This window comes from Ctenopharyngodon idella, chromosome 4 (assembly GCF_019924925.1).
Source record: "Ctenopharyngodon idella isolate HZGC_01 chromosome 4, HZGC01, whole genome shotgun sequence".
In the NCBI taxonomy this organism is placed as follows: domain Eukaryota; kingdom Metazoa; phylum Chordata; class Actinopteri; order Cypriniformes; family Xenocyprididae; genus Ctenopharyngodon; species Ctenopharyngodon idella.
The window spans coordinates 14,166,332-14,179,104 of NC_067223.1; the positions used below are offsets into that span (position 1 = coordinate 14,166,332).

The 12,773-nt window shown below is 38.7% G+C and overlaps 2 protein-coding genes across 5 annotated transcripts; both read right to left on the reverse strand.

Moving 5' to 3' along the window:
• Nucleotides 1–1,762: 1,762 nt before the first annotated feature.
• selenoo2 (selenoprotein O2) lies at nt 1,763–12,773 on the reverse strand. 4 transcript variants are annotated; one of them, XM_051890885.1, is made up of 9 exons: nt 6,661–7,248; nt 6,032–6,235; nt 5,208–5,385; nt 4,893–5,023; nt 4,531–4,808; nt 3,644–3,806; nt 3,063–3,248; nt 2,801–2,957; nt 1,763–2,713 (listed from the first exon to the last, which is right to left on the reverse strand). In XM_051890885.1, the coding sequence occupies exons 1-9, from the start codon at nt 7,113–7,115 to the stop codon at nt 2,483–2,485; spliced, it is 1,983 nt and encodes a 660-aa protein (XP_051746845.1). In that variant the 5' UTR covers nt 7,116–7,248; the 3' UTR covers nt 1,763–2,482. The 4 variants fall into 4 exon arrangements, 2 of the variants coding, with proteins under 2 accessions (XP_051746845.1, XP_051746844.1); XR_007929761.1 differs by lacking the exons at nt 1,763–2,713; nt 6,661–7,248 and adding exons at nt 11,769–11,829; nt 12,593–12,773 and having other exon boundaries at nt 2,939–2,957; nt 3,063–3,458; nt 3,673–3,806; nt 6,032–6,231; XR_007929762.1 differs by lacking the exons at nt 1,763–2,713; nt 2,801–2,957; nt 6,661–7,248 and adding exons at nt 3,334–3,458; nt 11,769–11,829; nt 12,593–12,773 and having other exon boundaries at nt 3,062–3,248; nt 3,673–3,806; nt 6,032–6,231.
• On the reverse strand, nt 7,722–10,937 carry LOC127510824 (tetraspanin-7-like). The gene has a single exon (XM_051890883.1). It carries the CDS (start codon nt 10,173–10,175, stop codon nt 9,087–9,089), a length of 1,089 nt encoding a protein of 362 aa, XP_051746843.1. The 5' UTR covers nt 10,176–10,937; the 3' UTR covers nt 7,722–9,086.

Genomic DNA, 12,773 nt, shown 5'->3' on the forward strand with positions numbered 1-12,773 from the left:
AAAACGTTTGACACTTACCTGCATACTGCAACTATTACACCTGAAATTGTTGCTGTGTTCCACCTCATGGTGCTACTGCTAATCCTCAAACAGTTGTGTTTGTGTATTCAAGAATATATTACCAAATGGCCCCTCCCAGTCTATGGCCCACCTCCATATAATGAAGGCATATGTAGTCAACCATCAATCAGGTTCGTCCGAGTGCCACACTGTTTGTCTACTTCATCTCCTGTTGAGTAATAAAAACCAATGAGTATAAGTTCCCATTAACAAATATTCAGTCTAACCTAATGAAAACCTAATGAAAAAAACAGATGTTGAGCTATACATACATGTTTTTGACTCGTGAAACCGCAAGTCTTTTGGTTCCAGGGGGAGTATGGTTGCAAAGCTGAAACTTAAAGGAATTGATGGAAAAGCACCACCAGGAGTGGAACCTGCGGCTTAATTTGACTCAACACGGGAAACCTCACCCGGCCTGGACACGGAAAAGATTGACAGATTGATAGCTCTTTCTCGATTCAAAATTATTTGGTTCCACTATTTTGGTTAATAACTATGTTGGCTTGATCCATCCAGAATATCAACCTATTTTTCTGATCTCTTCTGAACTCTATGGCCTTTAAACCTTCACACTTCAAGCTTTAAAACCATTTCAAACTTCAAACTACTTTAAACTGAAAACCTTCAAACTTCCAGCTTTTAAAACCACTTTAAACTTTCTGGTCAGGCTTTCTCAAGCCAACATCAAAGTTTGTCTTGATGAACTTTTTATTATGTTTAGAAAATATATTTTTGAGTATACATTATGCTGTTATATTTGGAGAAAAAAAAAAAAAAGAATAAAACAGAGAGTAAATATAGAAATGCCTGGAAGTTTTTGACTTTAGGCTCAGTAAGGTCTGATTTAATAACCAAATTTTCATGTAACTAATGACCACTGAAAACTTAAAATTGCACATTCTTGTAATATATGCATAAGAGCCTCAACAGCAGAGACCTCAGCGACTCAAATATTATTATGGTGTGTTGTTTTGTTTATGGATAGATTAATGCATAATCTGCTTGGAAAGTATTCTACAACAACTACTGTACTAAATGAAAATGTGTGTTTTGTCCCAGAAAGGAGCAGATTCCACATACTCCAAACATGTTATTTAATATGCACCTAACAAATATTAATTCTGAAATGTAGACATTTGACTTTTATCATTCCTAAAAACACTGTTCAATTTGTTGATTGTAATGTTTAAATTATTAAAAGTAGTTTAAGACAGCTATACTGACCGTTGGGAAATAGGCACAGTTCCAGATTAATGGATTAAAAAAAAAAAAAAAAAAAATTCTTAAACTTCTGCTTTGAATATTTTTGAGGCATAGCCAATGTGAAATCCACACTAATGGGCTTCTTTGAATATTATTCAAACAGTTTTAGAATGATTTGCTCTGCTGAATAAATTATGCAAAGTACCATGAATCTGACCATTTCCAGTCATCTCGTGTCACTTTTAGACTACAAATGTATTTCTAGTGACTTTCAGTGATTGTTATATCAGAACTACACATACAGAACTCTGTTTAAAAAATATTAATGCACTACTTGTGCTGTGAAGCTTTTCATGCAGCTAGGCAGTTGTTTACAGTTAGATGCCAATAGTACTAATTAAGTTAACTGCAAATTAATTCTTATTTAGATTTCATTTAATGTGCCTTGAGTCCAACTGCTTGTAAATAATGGCCTAATAGGGACTGTGAATAATGAGATGCAAAATAACATTGTTATTGACAGAACATTTATTAAGGAAAATATTGTGAATCACACACTGAAACAACATTATAGCTTTTTATAGCGACATTTATAGCTTTTAGTTTATCAATTTAATTAAGTGTTAATTAATACAAAATGTATTCTAAGGAAGACCTCATGCAGAAGACTTATGAGTCTATGGACTACTTTTATGGTGTTTTTTGACAGTGTAAATCAGGCAAGCACTTTCATTGTATGCAAAACAACAGTTTGATGTAAATTCTGGGGTGAACTATCCATTAAAAGTGATAAATGCATATTGTAAGAGTGACATAAAAGAGCTGTGTTTGTATGTGTGTGCACAAGACACTCCTTGTTTTTCAAACTCAGACAGGCATGCTAAGCTGAACATCTGAGTCTTCATTGATCAGATAACTGAAGAGATCTTTGAAAACTGGACAGGGGAGACTCTGCAGAAGCAGAACTGAGAGATTGTTTTCTTAAATATCTCTTTCCCATGTATTATAGATTTAAAATAAAAGTATTTTGATCAGTTTCTCATATTATGTTTCTTTTACCTACTGCCCATCTCTGCATTATCTGATAACCAGGAGTGTTGTGTGTTGTTCAGCCTCCCTCAACACATACCTGATCGAGACAGAGAAACACAAGAGTTCTACATTTTCTCTTGCTCTCTCTTTCTCTATTAGATTGGGCTGTGATGTTTGGGAGGCTTTAGGATGATCATGTGACACAGATCATTCTGGCCCATGCAGGAGGTTTACTGTTGTATGGAATTCGGTGAGTATCAGATGCTGCTTTTCTTTGTGTGTTTTCCATTACTTCCTGTCTCTTAATGCTGTTGACATCAGCATGGTCTGACCCACTTCCTGCTGACCATATTGGACTCTCCAAATCTGGACTAACTGAATAAGGGTTCTCCAAAACTTTAAGCAGCCGTTGAACCTGGAAGGGTTTAAAATAATATAACACCACACTGCAAAACAAAAATTTTCTTCCACAGTATTTTTATATTACATTTCAACCTCTGACCTCTGAAAAATCACCCCTTTCAGCTGCTTCGATTGCATTCTGGGCAATGTAATTCCGCAGCACCACGACAGGATTGGTGGAGTTCATCGATCGGACCCGTTCTTTCTCTACTGCAGCAGGGTCGCTCGCTTCGTCACATTCACAGGCCAGACGCCTCCTAATGTAGTGACCAGAAAAGGAGCTAAAACTGCTGGACTTTCAGTTCATGGTCATTTTCTTTGCTTTTATTCAATCATTAAAATACACTAACACTTATTTATACCTGTAATGTTTGACCCATCTCTGCCAATGATCTCTCTGCTTCATTTTTAGCTCTGCCTCATTGATCATGAGAAGCTCCTTCAGCCTGCCAATCTTCTCAAGTTGCTTGGCAACCTCTGGCTGATTGGCTACCATGTTGAACATGCCAGGATTTGTCTCAGCCATGGAGAGAATCATCTCCAACTCACTAAGAAAGGACATAGAGGATCAACAAATGAAAGAAAACCTAAAGTGCTCAAGGTCTTATTTTTACATCCTCAGGTTGGCAGTACCTTTTTAGAGCTCATAATGCTTTATTTTTATGCTTCAGTGTTCAGCTCCATTTTAAAGGCCAAAACCAATGCAAATTCATTCAGTGAACATACCAATTCTCTTGCCTTGCTTTTCTTGCAATGTGCTGACGGCATCACATTAAGAGAAGAATGCAGAGTACAGGGAAATTAATTTTTAGCTTAAAACAATAGATTCTAGATCTTTATTTAAAAGAAACACTTTACTATCTAAAGGCTTTGTTAAATTGATATACATGAAATTGTTTATTAGTATGAAGATTGGACCCTGAGAGGGTGCAGGCCCCCTCACCCGGGCTGCATTGTAGGATGGTTTGCCACCTTTAGTTCCTCCAGCGAGGCACACTGTTCCATGATCAGCTCCACTACTGAATCTGAGCTGTCTCTCTCTGCCTGCTCACCGGCAGGACTGGACACGGCACTCAGCAGACGAAATGTGTTTGTGAAGTCTGCACCTGGCAATGGAACAGCAGTAGATACAAATATATTAAATTTTATTAAAGGGTTAGTTCACACAAAAATGTACATTCTGTCATCAATTGCTCACCCTCATGTTGTTCCAAACCTGTAAGTCTTTCGTTCATCTTCAAAACACAAATGAAGATATTTTTAATGAAATCTGAAAGGTTTCTGTCCATCCACTGACAGTCCATGCAACTACCACTTTGACGCTTCAAAAAGTTCATAAAGAGATTGTAAAAGTAATCCATATAAATCCAGCGGTTTTCCAAATTTTTATTCACATATAAACATTGATCAGTGAAGATAAATAGAAGCTCAACCATACTTGCTTGATGCGTGAAAACAAACCTTTTTGGTTCTTGCAGAAGCTCAAATCAGAGCCATTGAAAAACTCTTTATCGCTGCCCAGAATAAAATGCTACTGTAAATGTTGTCAGTGTAGTAATTAAAGCATATTATGCGTTAATAGTTGCATGGATTGTAAATGGAGGGACAGAAATCTCTTAGATGACATTAAAATATTTTCATTTGTATTTCGAAGATGAACAAAGTCTTACGGATTTGGAACAACATGAGGTAAATGATAACAGAATTTTCATTTTTGGGTGAACTAACCCGTTTTGTTATTTGAATCAACTTTTTTAACAGAAGAGCTAAGGGACACGTTAAATTTTTATTCAACGGAAAGGTAGAAATATTTCCTTCCTCTCACTGTACCTGTAAAGTGCATGGTCTTCAATAAATCAGCCACCAGTTCCACATCCTCTGGTTCTTGTTGTCTCAGAAGACCCAGCTTTCTCCTCATGTTGTCCAGGTAGAAACCCTCATAAAGGCTCATGAACTCATCTAAAATGGCCCCTGCTCTGGCTGGCTGGAGCTCTGTGCCAAGAGCCTCTGCCAAACGTGCCAAGTTCCAGTGGCAGACATACGGCTGAGCTTCATAAGAGTAACGGCCTTTCTTATCAGAGGCGCTGCACACAAACTCAGGGTCAAACCTGCAATTAACAAAATACACTAATATTCAAGCAATTAGTAAAAGCACATCTTCTTTCAGGATGCATTTTGATTGCTAGACCAACCTGTCCATGAAGCCAAATGGGCCGTAGTCTATAGTGAGCCCCAAGATGCTCATGTTGTCTGTGTTGAGAACACCATGGCAAAATCCCACACTTTGCCACAGGGCAACCAGTTTAGCAGTCCTAACGGTCACCTTGCAGGTCCACAGAATATATTAAGCCAAGTCAAGTCACATTTATTTACATAGCGCTTCATACAACACAGCAGTAAAGAAGAAAATAATATTATTAATGTTGCAAAGCTTTTCAATTATGCACTGTTATTGAACAGAACTGAAACAACACTGAACTGATTTGAGCTCAATAATGACACCTAACCTCTCTGAAGAAGGTAGCATTCCTTTCTTGACGGTCTAAATGTCTTCTTTGTATTTCAGGGTGGAATGTTTCAATGACATAATCCAGAAGTTGTGCACGGATATCAGGCCGTCCAACACTAGGGCCCTGTCTACCTGTGAAGTCATCCACAGGGTGGAAGATCTCAAACGAGCCAAATCTGATGAGAAGTATGGACAGACTCATGAGTGCAAACATTTTAAAATACTTAAGGAAACCAAAATTGAGAATGCATTTCAGTAGATTTTATTATTCAGAGCCCTAAATTTAATGATACATTAGGTATCAAAGCTATATTTTACAAAATATTTGGGCTTGGACATGAGTAACATCTAAAAAAAAAAAACTTCTTGACTTCTTGAGAGATCCATCGCATCTCAGTGTGGGCCAAACCCAACTTCTCTACAATCTTCGCTTATGAGCTTTAACACTAATACCCAGTTTTAAGACTTTAGTAAACAGGTTCTTTGTTTTGCAAACTTCAGGATTTTGAGCATTCTTTCACTTTTACAACAACTTTTATAGTCTTAAGGCCAATCACAACACACAGACAAACACTGATCAACATGGACAATCACCAGATTATAAGTCAGTTCTCAGACATTTCACAACTCGACAAACGCTGACTGAACATGTTCATTTGGCAAAAAGAAGCACCAACCAATGGCAACAAATGCCAAGGGGTAACACCGATCCAACAAAACCCAATGAACTGTCTGTTGCCGTTGCTCTGTGTCTGTCGGTGCAATGTTAACTGGCCTTTAAAATGTGCATCTGAGGATAAACATAAATAGATGTGCTTAAACCTGATAAAGGTGGGTGCTATTCTGAGAACCACCGAGCACCTCTCTGGTCTGGGATTCCCACTGTAGAACACATCCCTCTGGACATAAAGATCAGAGGTCACCAGTGATCCTGCTCGTGTTGTAGGAATTCCCAGAGCAAACATGGCCTCACTGCACAGGAACTCCCGAATACTGGAGCGTAGCACTTTACGCCCATCAGACTGCCTAAAGTGCACAAACATTTGTTTAATTTTTTTAAATAAAAACAATTATTTTTCCCCTTTTTGCTGAGTGTGTTTTGTCTACATGCTTCATTTTTCTTTCTTGGTGCATAACCGTATGCTCCATTGTGGCATTAAGGGTTTCAAGTGAAATCTCACAGATCGATGAATGCATCTATTGTTATGGATTAAGGGTTTATTTATGCTCATTATTCTTCATGAAAGAGATCTACTTGAGTTAGCATTGTTAGAATTGTTAAGATTGAAAAAGTAAAACATTTTAATGTCTTTGCAATGCTTTTATGCATCATACATTTTTTTTTTTTTTTTTTAACAAAAATCCCAAAAGCAAAAAACTTTTTGTTACTTTTAGCCTATACGTAATATGGGCTATATTAACTTAATGCAGTGAAGCCAGAGTAACGGTACCGAGAATAAGGTGTCCGTCCAGCGCCTTTAACCTGAATTTCCCACCGACCACAGGGGCTTGTGCTGGTCGGGTCAGAAGTTTGCTCAGCCACGGTCTCCACCTCCCCCAGATAACACACAGCACCATCACCCAGCTGCCCAGCGAACTGACCGAACTGGTGTCCGCAGTAGCAGTGCGCAGCGGGCTCAGAGCCCGGAATCACCCGAGACCCGCTCAGATATTCTGCCGCGTGCGGGTCACGTAAAACTTCGTCTGCGTTCAGTCCTAGTAAAGCAAGAGCCGGTTCGGATAGTGCGACGATTGTGGGCTTGAGCAGCGGCTGCGGTTCAACACGGGAAAAACACGCTCCTGTCACGGTCCGTGATCCCGGTTCTAGTGATGAATCCAGCGGCAGTGTTTTTAATGCAATGTTGTTGAACTTTAGCCTTTGCAGTGGGGTGAGACTTTGGGCCATTCTGATACTAATGGAAGATTGTCTTGCACTGTGAACCGTTTGCAGCTGCTCTGTTCAAGAATAACATAATCCTTCAGGGGATTAATGACTCAACACCACATGCACACAGTAAACCACAACAAATCCATCCGTCCATCCCTCTGTATGTTCATCTATCTATCTCAAATATTCTTCCTAATTACCACCTGCAGTAGCCTATCACTACCGTAGTCTAATACATTTTACAGCAAGAGTCATCTGAGGGATCTAATCATAGTTGCCTGCAGATAGAGATGGCTTTCAATCCACTATGTGGCAGGTCATTAAAGAGGTAGACAGCACCTGTCACAATTTCCAGTGATTCATCACTTGCTTGTAATTGCAGCAGGGGCTGTGATAAAGAAATACAGACCCTCATAAATAAGCTTGTTTGAAATTGCAGATTGTGGCTCGGTCAGCTACCTTTGGGAATCAAAACATAAATCAAGTGTCTATCCATTTCAGAAAGTACAATAAAATGTATCGTTTCATTTCAACCACACAACCAGATGAAGCTGTGCATACTGGTTTCAAAAGTGAGTTGTGTCTACAAAGTTAATAGCTGCTTTTGTTTAACTTTTTTTTTTGATATGACAGGCACATTCAAGGAGTTGAAATATGTTATTTTTATTTTCTCATATTATTTTCATTTTCTTTTTAAAATTGGGTGCTTTTTAAAATTACATTCAATCTAGCTCCATTCTTTTACGTAATGCACATTTTTCAGGATCCAATCAGTTCCAATAAATAAAAAACACATTCCGCCATGCATATTTCTCATTTCAGATAATTCAGAATATTAAATTAAATGGGTTGCAAGCAACAGTTCACAATTATGAATTATATATTGTTATTATACATTCATTTTTTAGAAAGTAGTCATATTTTTGTCTTTTTTTCTTTTAAGTGACAATATTTATATAATCAATGTACAATTACCTGCCAGTGAAGCATTCAAAAACAAGAGTTTAGAAACCTTATAAGGAATTAAAGGGTTAGTTCACCCAAAAAAGAAATTTCTCTCATTAATTACTCACCCTCATGTCGTTCAACACCCATAAAACCTTCGTTCATCTTCAGAACACAAATTAAGATATTTTGATGAAATCCGAGAGTTTTTTTTATCTTCCATTGAAAGCAATGGAACTATCACATTCAAGGTCCAGAAAAGTAGTAAAAACATCGTTAAAACTGTCTACAGTGGTTCAACCTTAATGTTGAGAATACTTTTTGTGCGCAAAAATAAAACAAAAATAATGACTTTATTCAACAAATTCGTCTCTCCCCTGTCATTCTGCTACACTATTTATGTTGCAGCACTTCCAGGTTCTACGTTCGAATGCCGGCTCAGTATTGGCCGATGCTGATGCAGGAGCTGGCCAATACTGAGCGGGTGTTTGGATGTAGAACTTGGAAGCGCTGCAATGTAAATAATGACATGAAGGTGAGTAATTAATGACAGAAATTTAATTTTTTGGGTGAATTAACCCTTTAAACACCATGGACTCTACAATCAGTGTAACATTTCTAATGGGCCATTAATAGAAAAACAATTTACAGAATAGATATTAAACAAGGCATATAAGCTATTTCTAACTTTTTTACACATAACATAATATTTCAGTCAGTAATCGAATAAAACAATGTCTTCAAACATATCAAAGAGATACCATTCACCGATCTATACATATTATAGAACTCTTGACTTTTTTGTTTTACTTTGGATAACTACTGGACAAAAACACAAGTCATTCAGAGTCATGCAACAATCAAAGAATGTACAAATATTAAAATTATGCTCTACCTAAACATTTGCAGTATTTTGGACATATATTTTTTGCATTTGTCCATAAAATGTTGACTGGTTTCTTCCTTAAAAACTGATCTAAACTCAAGACACTACAGCAAGTTATACAAAAGCCCAGGCAAAGGAAATTCACAATGCTTTTTATTTCAACAGGCTTGTCTTCGCGGTCTGGGCGAAAGACGATTGGCAAGCAGACATGCGAGGGCTATACCTGCCACCTGGATGAAAGCAAGGCCCAGGACTGTTGCTGCAATGTGAAAGACATTGTCATTTACCAAGCTGAAGACTTTGCGGAAACAACCGGGAGCATGAATCCCTGCTAGCTCGGTGTTCATGCCTCCATTCTCTGGCAACGGTCTGTTGCGGCAGCCTTTGCGTTTTATGCAGCAACTGTCTGGTAAAGACACAGTGGAGGAATCATTCCCCAAACTTCCTGTTGAGTACACAGCATCTTGGATAGCCCAGTCGGACATTAGCCAATCACGCCAACCCTCAGCGCCACAGCACTCCAGCGCCCTCTGAAGGCTGTCCAGCGCGTCTGCACGGCCCTCGTCTTCTCCGTAATCCAATACAGCTTTCTGAAGTCCGCTACGGAAACCTTCAGCAATATCCTCCCTGTAGAAGAGCCCAGAGAGACCCGCCGCTAGTCCACCTATGAGTGTGACCAACTGGAAGAAGCCATACGCCCGCAGAAGGTAAGGAAGGTTGGCAGCCACTCCCAAGCATCCTAAAAAGCCCCAGGCGGTGACAGCAGCACCTGTGCCTAACAAGATGATGGGCGCGTTAGGGTAGTGGTTCGCCGATAGTAGCATGTAGTCGGATAGCGAAGCCTGCGCCCATATGCCCAGAGTAAAGATCGCAAGGCCTGCTGCCCAAAAAAGGAAGCTGAAAATCAGGAGTGCAAGGCGCAGCAAGGGCATGACTCCCACCGCCCGGCAGCACGGTGGGGCAGCACCAACTGCAGGCACAGGGGGCGCCAGCGAGGCCTCTGAGCACAGCGATAATGAAAGACGTTGCTGCTGGTCAGCGTAATCTCGGGAGGGTGAGAGCAGATAGCCAGGGAGTGCCGAAGTACGACGGGAAACAGAGGATAGCGCCGGTCGTAGAGGGGAAGATAGTCTTTGAGTAGCGTGCAACTCTCGCTCCCACTCCTTTGCACGGCAGGGACTTGGCCGAGCTGGCAGCGAGTCGTAAGGCGGCGCAGAGCTCATGGCCTCGTCTTTATCTACCACCATTTCACTCTCTCTCTTTTACTCCTCCCTTTGTTTCTCCTCTCTTGAAAACGTCCTTCCACATCTCTCCCGCCTGTGCTTTATGGCTGGTCATCAACCCACAAGCGCCTATTCACACCCTCATTTCACCATAAATCGTCTTTGGATGAACGCATGGCACGCTTATCTTCGTCTGCAGATTTTCCGCTCGCTCTCCGCAGTATTTTGATGTTTATTTGCGGCATTTCTTACACTCTCTTGCTGCTGCAGTGGCCGTCTGTACTGCGTCTCTGACAATATGTGGGGGGGAGGGGGGTTGGTGATTATATGGCTATGATGCTGTTAACCCACACCACCCTGATCTCCCTTTACTGGTGCAGGAGCCCTGGTTCAGCATCATAAATGTCTGTTTTGATCGATATGTGGTCTTAATGGGCCTTTAATAATCTAATGTGTTTACAACACTGGTATTGATTAGTTTTTAGATTAAATCTTATAGATATTCAGCACTACTCATTCATGCTATAGAATGTGTGTTTGTGTGTATTAAATGACACATTTTATATTATATATTGATTGTCAAGAATATTAAATTTGCTGTCCTATGTCTAGATATGCACATTAGCTGGGATTAAATCATAAAACATTTAAACAGCATTGAAAGAGTTATGTTGTATGTTGACTTGTTGGCTGCTTTACCCTCACTATCTGCTCCAAAAAATCATTTTAAAGTGTTAGTTCACCCAAAAATGAAAATAATGTCATTTATTACTCACCCTCATGCCATTCCACACCTGTAAGACCTTCGTTAATCTTCGGAACGCAAAGTAAGATATTTTTGTTGAAATCCGATGGCTCGATGAGGCCTGCATAGCCAGCAATGACATTTGCTCTCTCAAGATCTATTAATGTACTAAAAACATATTTAAATCAGTTCATGTGAGTACAGTGGTTCAATATTAATATTATAAAGCGACGAGAATATTTTTGGTGTGCCAAAAAAACAAAATAACGGCTTATATAGTGATGGCCGAATTCAAAAACACTGCTTCATGAAGCTTAGGACCGTTATGAATCTTGTGTCGAATCAGCGGTTCGGAGCGCCAAAGTCACGTGATTTCAGCAGTTTGGCGGTTTGACACGCAATCCGAATCATGATAAGTCGTTATTTTGTTTTTTTGGCACACCAAAAATATTCTCGTCGCTTTATAATATTAATATTGAACCACTGTACTCACATGAACTGATTTAAATATGTTTTTAGTACATTAATGGATCTTGAGAGAGGAAATGTCATTGCTGGCTATGCAGTCCTCACCGAGCCATCGGATTTCAACAAAAATACCTTAATTTGCGTTCCGAAGTTTAACGAAGGTTTTATGGGTGTGGAACGGCATGACGGTGAGTAATAAATGACATTATTTTCATTTTTGGGTGAACTAACCCTTTAATACATTTAATACATAAAAATGTAATACATTTTATTTTAATTAAAATTCATTCAATTTGTTTTATTTTAAATAAGAAATAAATTATTCATATGCAGGCATAATTTATCTATTTGTCTAAATAACATATTTGAAGCATTTAAGCACAAGCATAAGAAGGAAGATTTACATGCCTTTACTTTTCCTACAGATGTGATCCATGTACTCCAGTTCATCAAGACCATGTAAAACTGCAAAATACAAAATTAACAGGCCAAAATTAACTCAGGAAAGCTGATGAAACATCTTCAATCAACACAAAATTCTCTAACCTCCTCTCTTGACAGCTTATAACAAAATTACATGATTCATTCCATAATAAATGTCCTCTTTCTGAATAATGAACAGCCATTTTGTATGACATTTCCTTAGGAAAACAACTTACCTTGACTGAACCAAATTAACAGTTCAATAATATATATAAATAGCTGGAACTCATTATGTAAACAAAAATTAAATTTAATTCAACAGCTGATATTTTGTTTATCCTACACACTTTGTCACACTCCAGTCAGACTTTGACCTTTTGCATGTATTGCACACATACAGATTCATTGCACATATTTATAAAATCTATGAATAGAGCAGTATCTCCTTCAACAGACATTTGAAAAAGCTTGGGAAATGTGACTCTCCTTTTCTAGTGCACCAGCCGTCATTTATGATTCTTTCTCAAATTAATGTGTCTCTGAATGGAGGTGTTTTTAAGAAGACGAGTGAAAGGCAGTGAAAAGTGACGGAACAGAAAATGTGAGAGAAGCAATATTGTGGTTGATTGGAGACTCTCTATCTGTTCTAACGAAGATATGTTTTTATGTACGTCCTGAATCTCACAACACCTTTGAAATGCTATCAGTTATTTTATCAGTAAATCTGAAATATGCACCCAATGTCATTTTGTCTTTAATTTTCTAGCAATGTGCATTCACTGTTTCACTGTTTGTTGGTACTTACACTTGAGTTAATTCTTTGTTGGACAAAGCTGGACTTTACATATCACCTGTAATGCCACATATCCTTCACTTGCAAATATATAAATTGACACATTTTATTTTACAACAGATGGCAACGTAGGACACTGTATCCGCCAGACCTGATGCGGTGTCGTGCATGTCCAAACACAACAAAAAAGCGC

Excerpts from the sequence above, each read along its gene's own strand:
- LOC127510824 (XM_051890883.1), bottom strand. The coding sequence starts at position 10,175 with ATGGTGGTAGATAAAGACGAGGCCATGAGCTCTGCGCCGCCTTACGAC.
- selenoo2 (XM_051890884.1), bottom strand. The coding sequence starts at position 6,174 with ATGTTTGCTCTGGGAATTCCTACAACACGAGCAGGATCACTGGTGACC. Across the intron at positions 5,024-5,207 it reads ATGCTACCTTCTTCAGAGAG|GTGACCGTTAGGACTGCTAA; the intron begins GTTAGGTGTCAT and ends TGGACCTGCAAG. Across the intron at positions 3,807-4,530 it reads GAAGACCATGCACTTTACAG|GTGCAGACTTCACAAACACA; the intron begins GTACAGTGAGAG and ends TTCCATTGCCAG.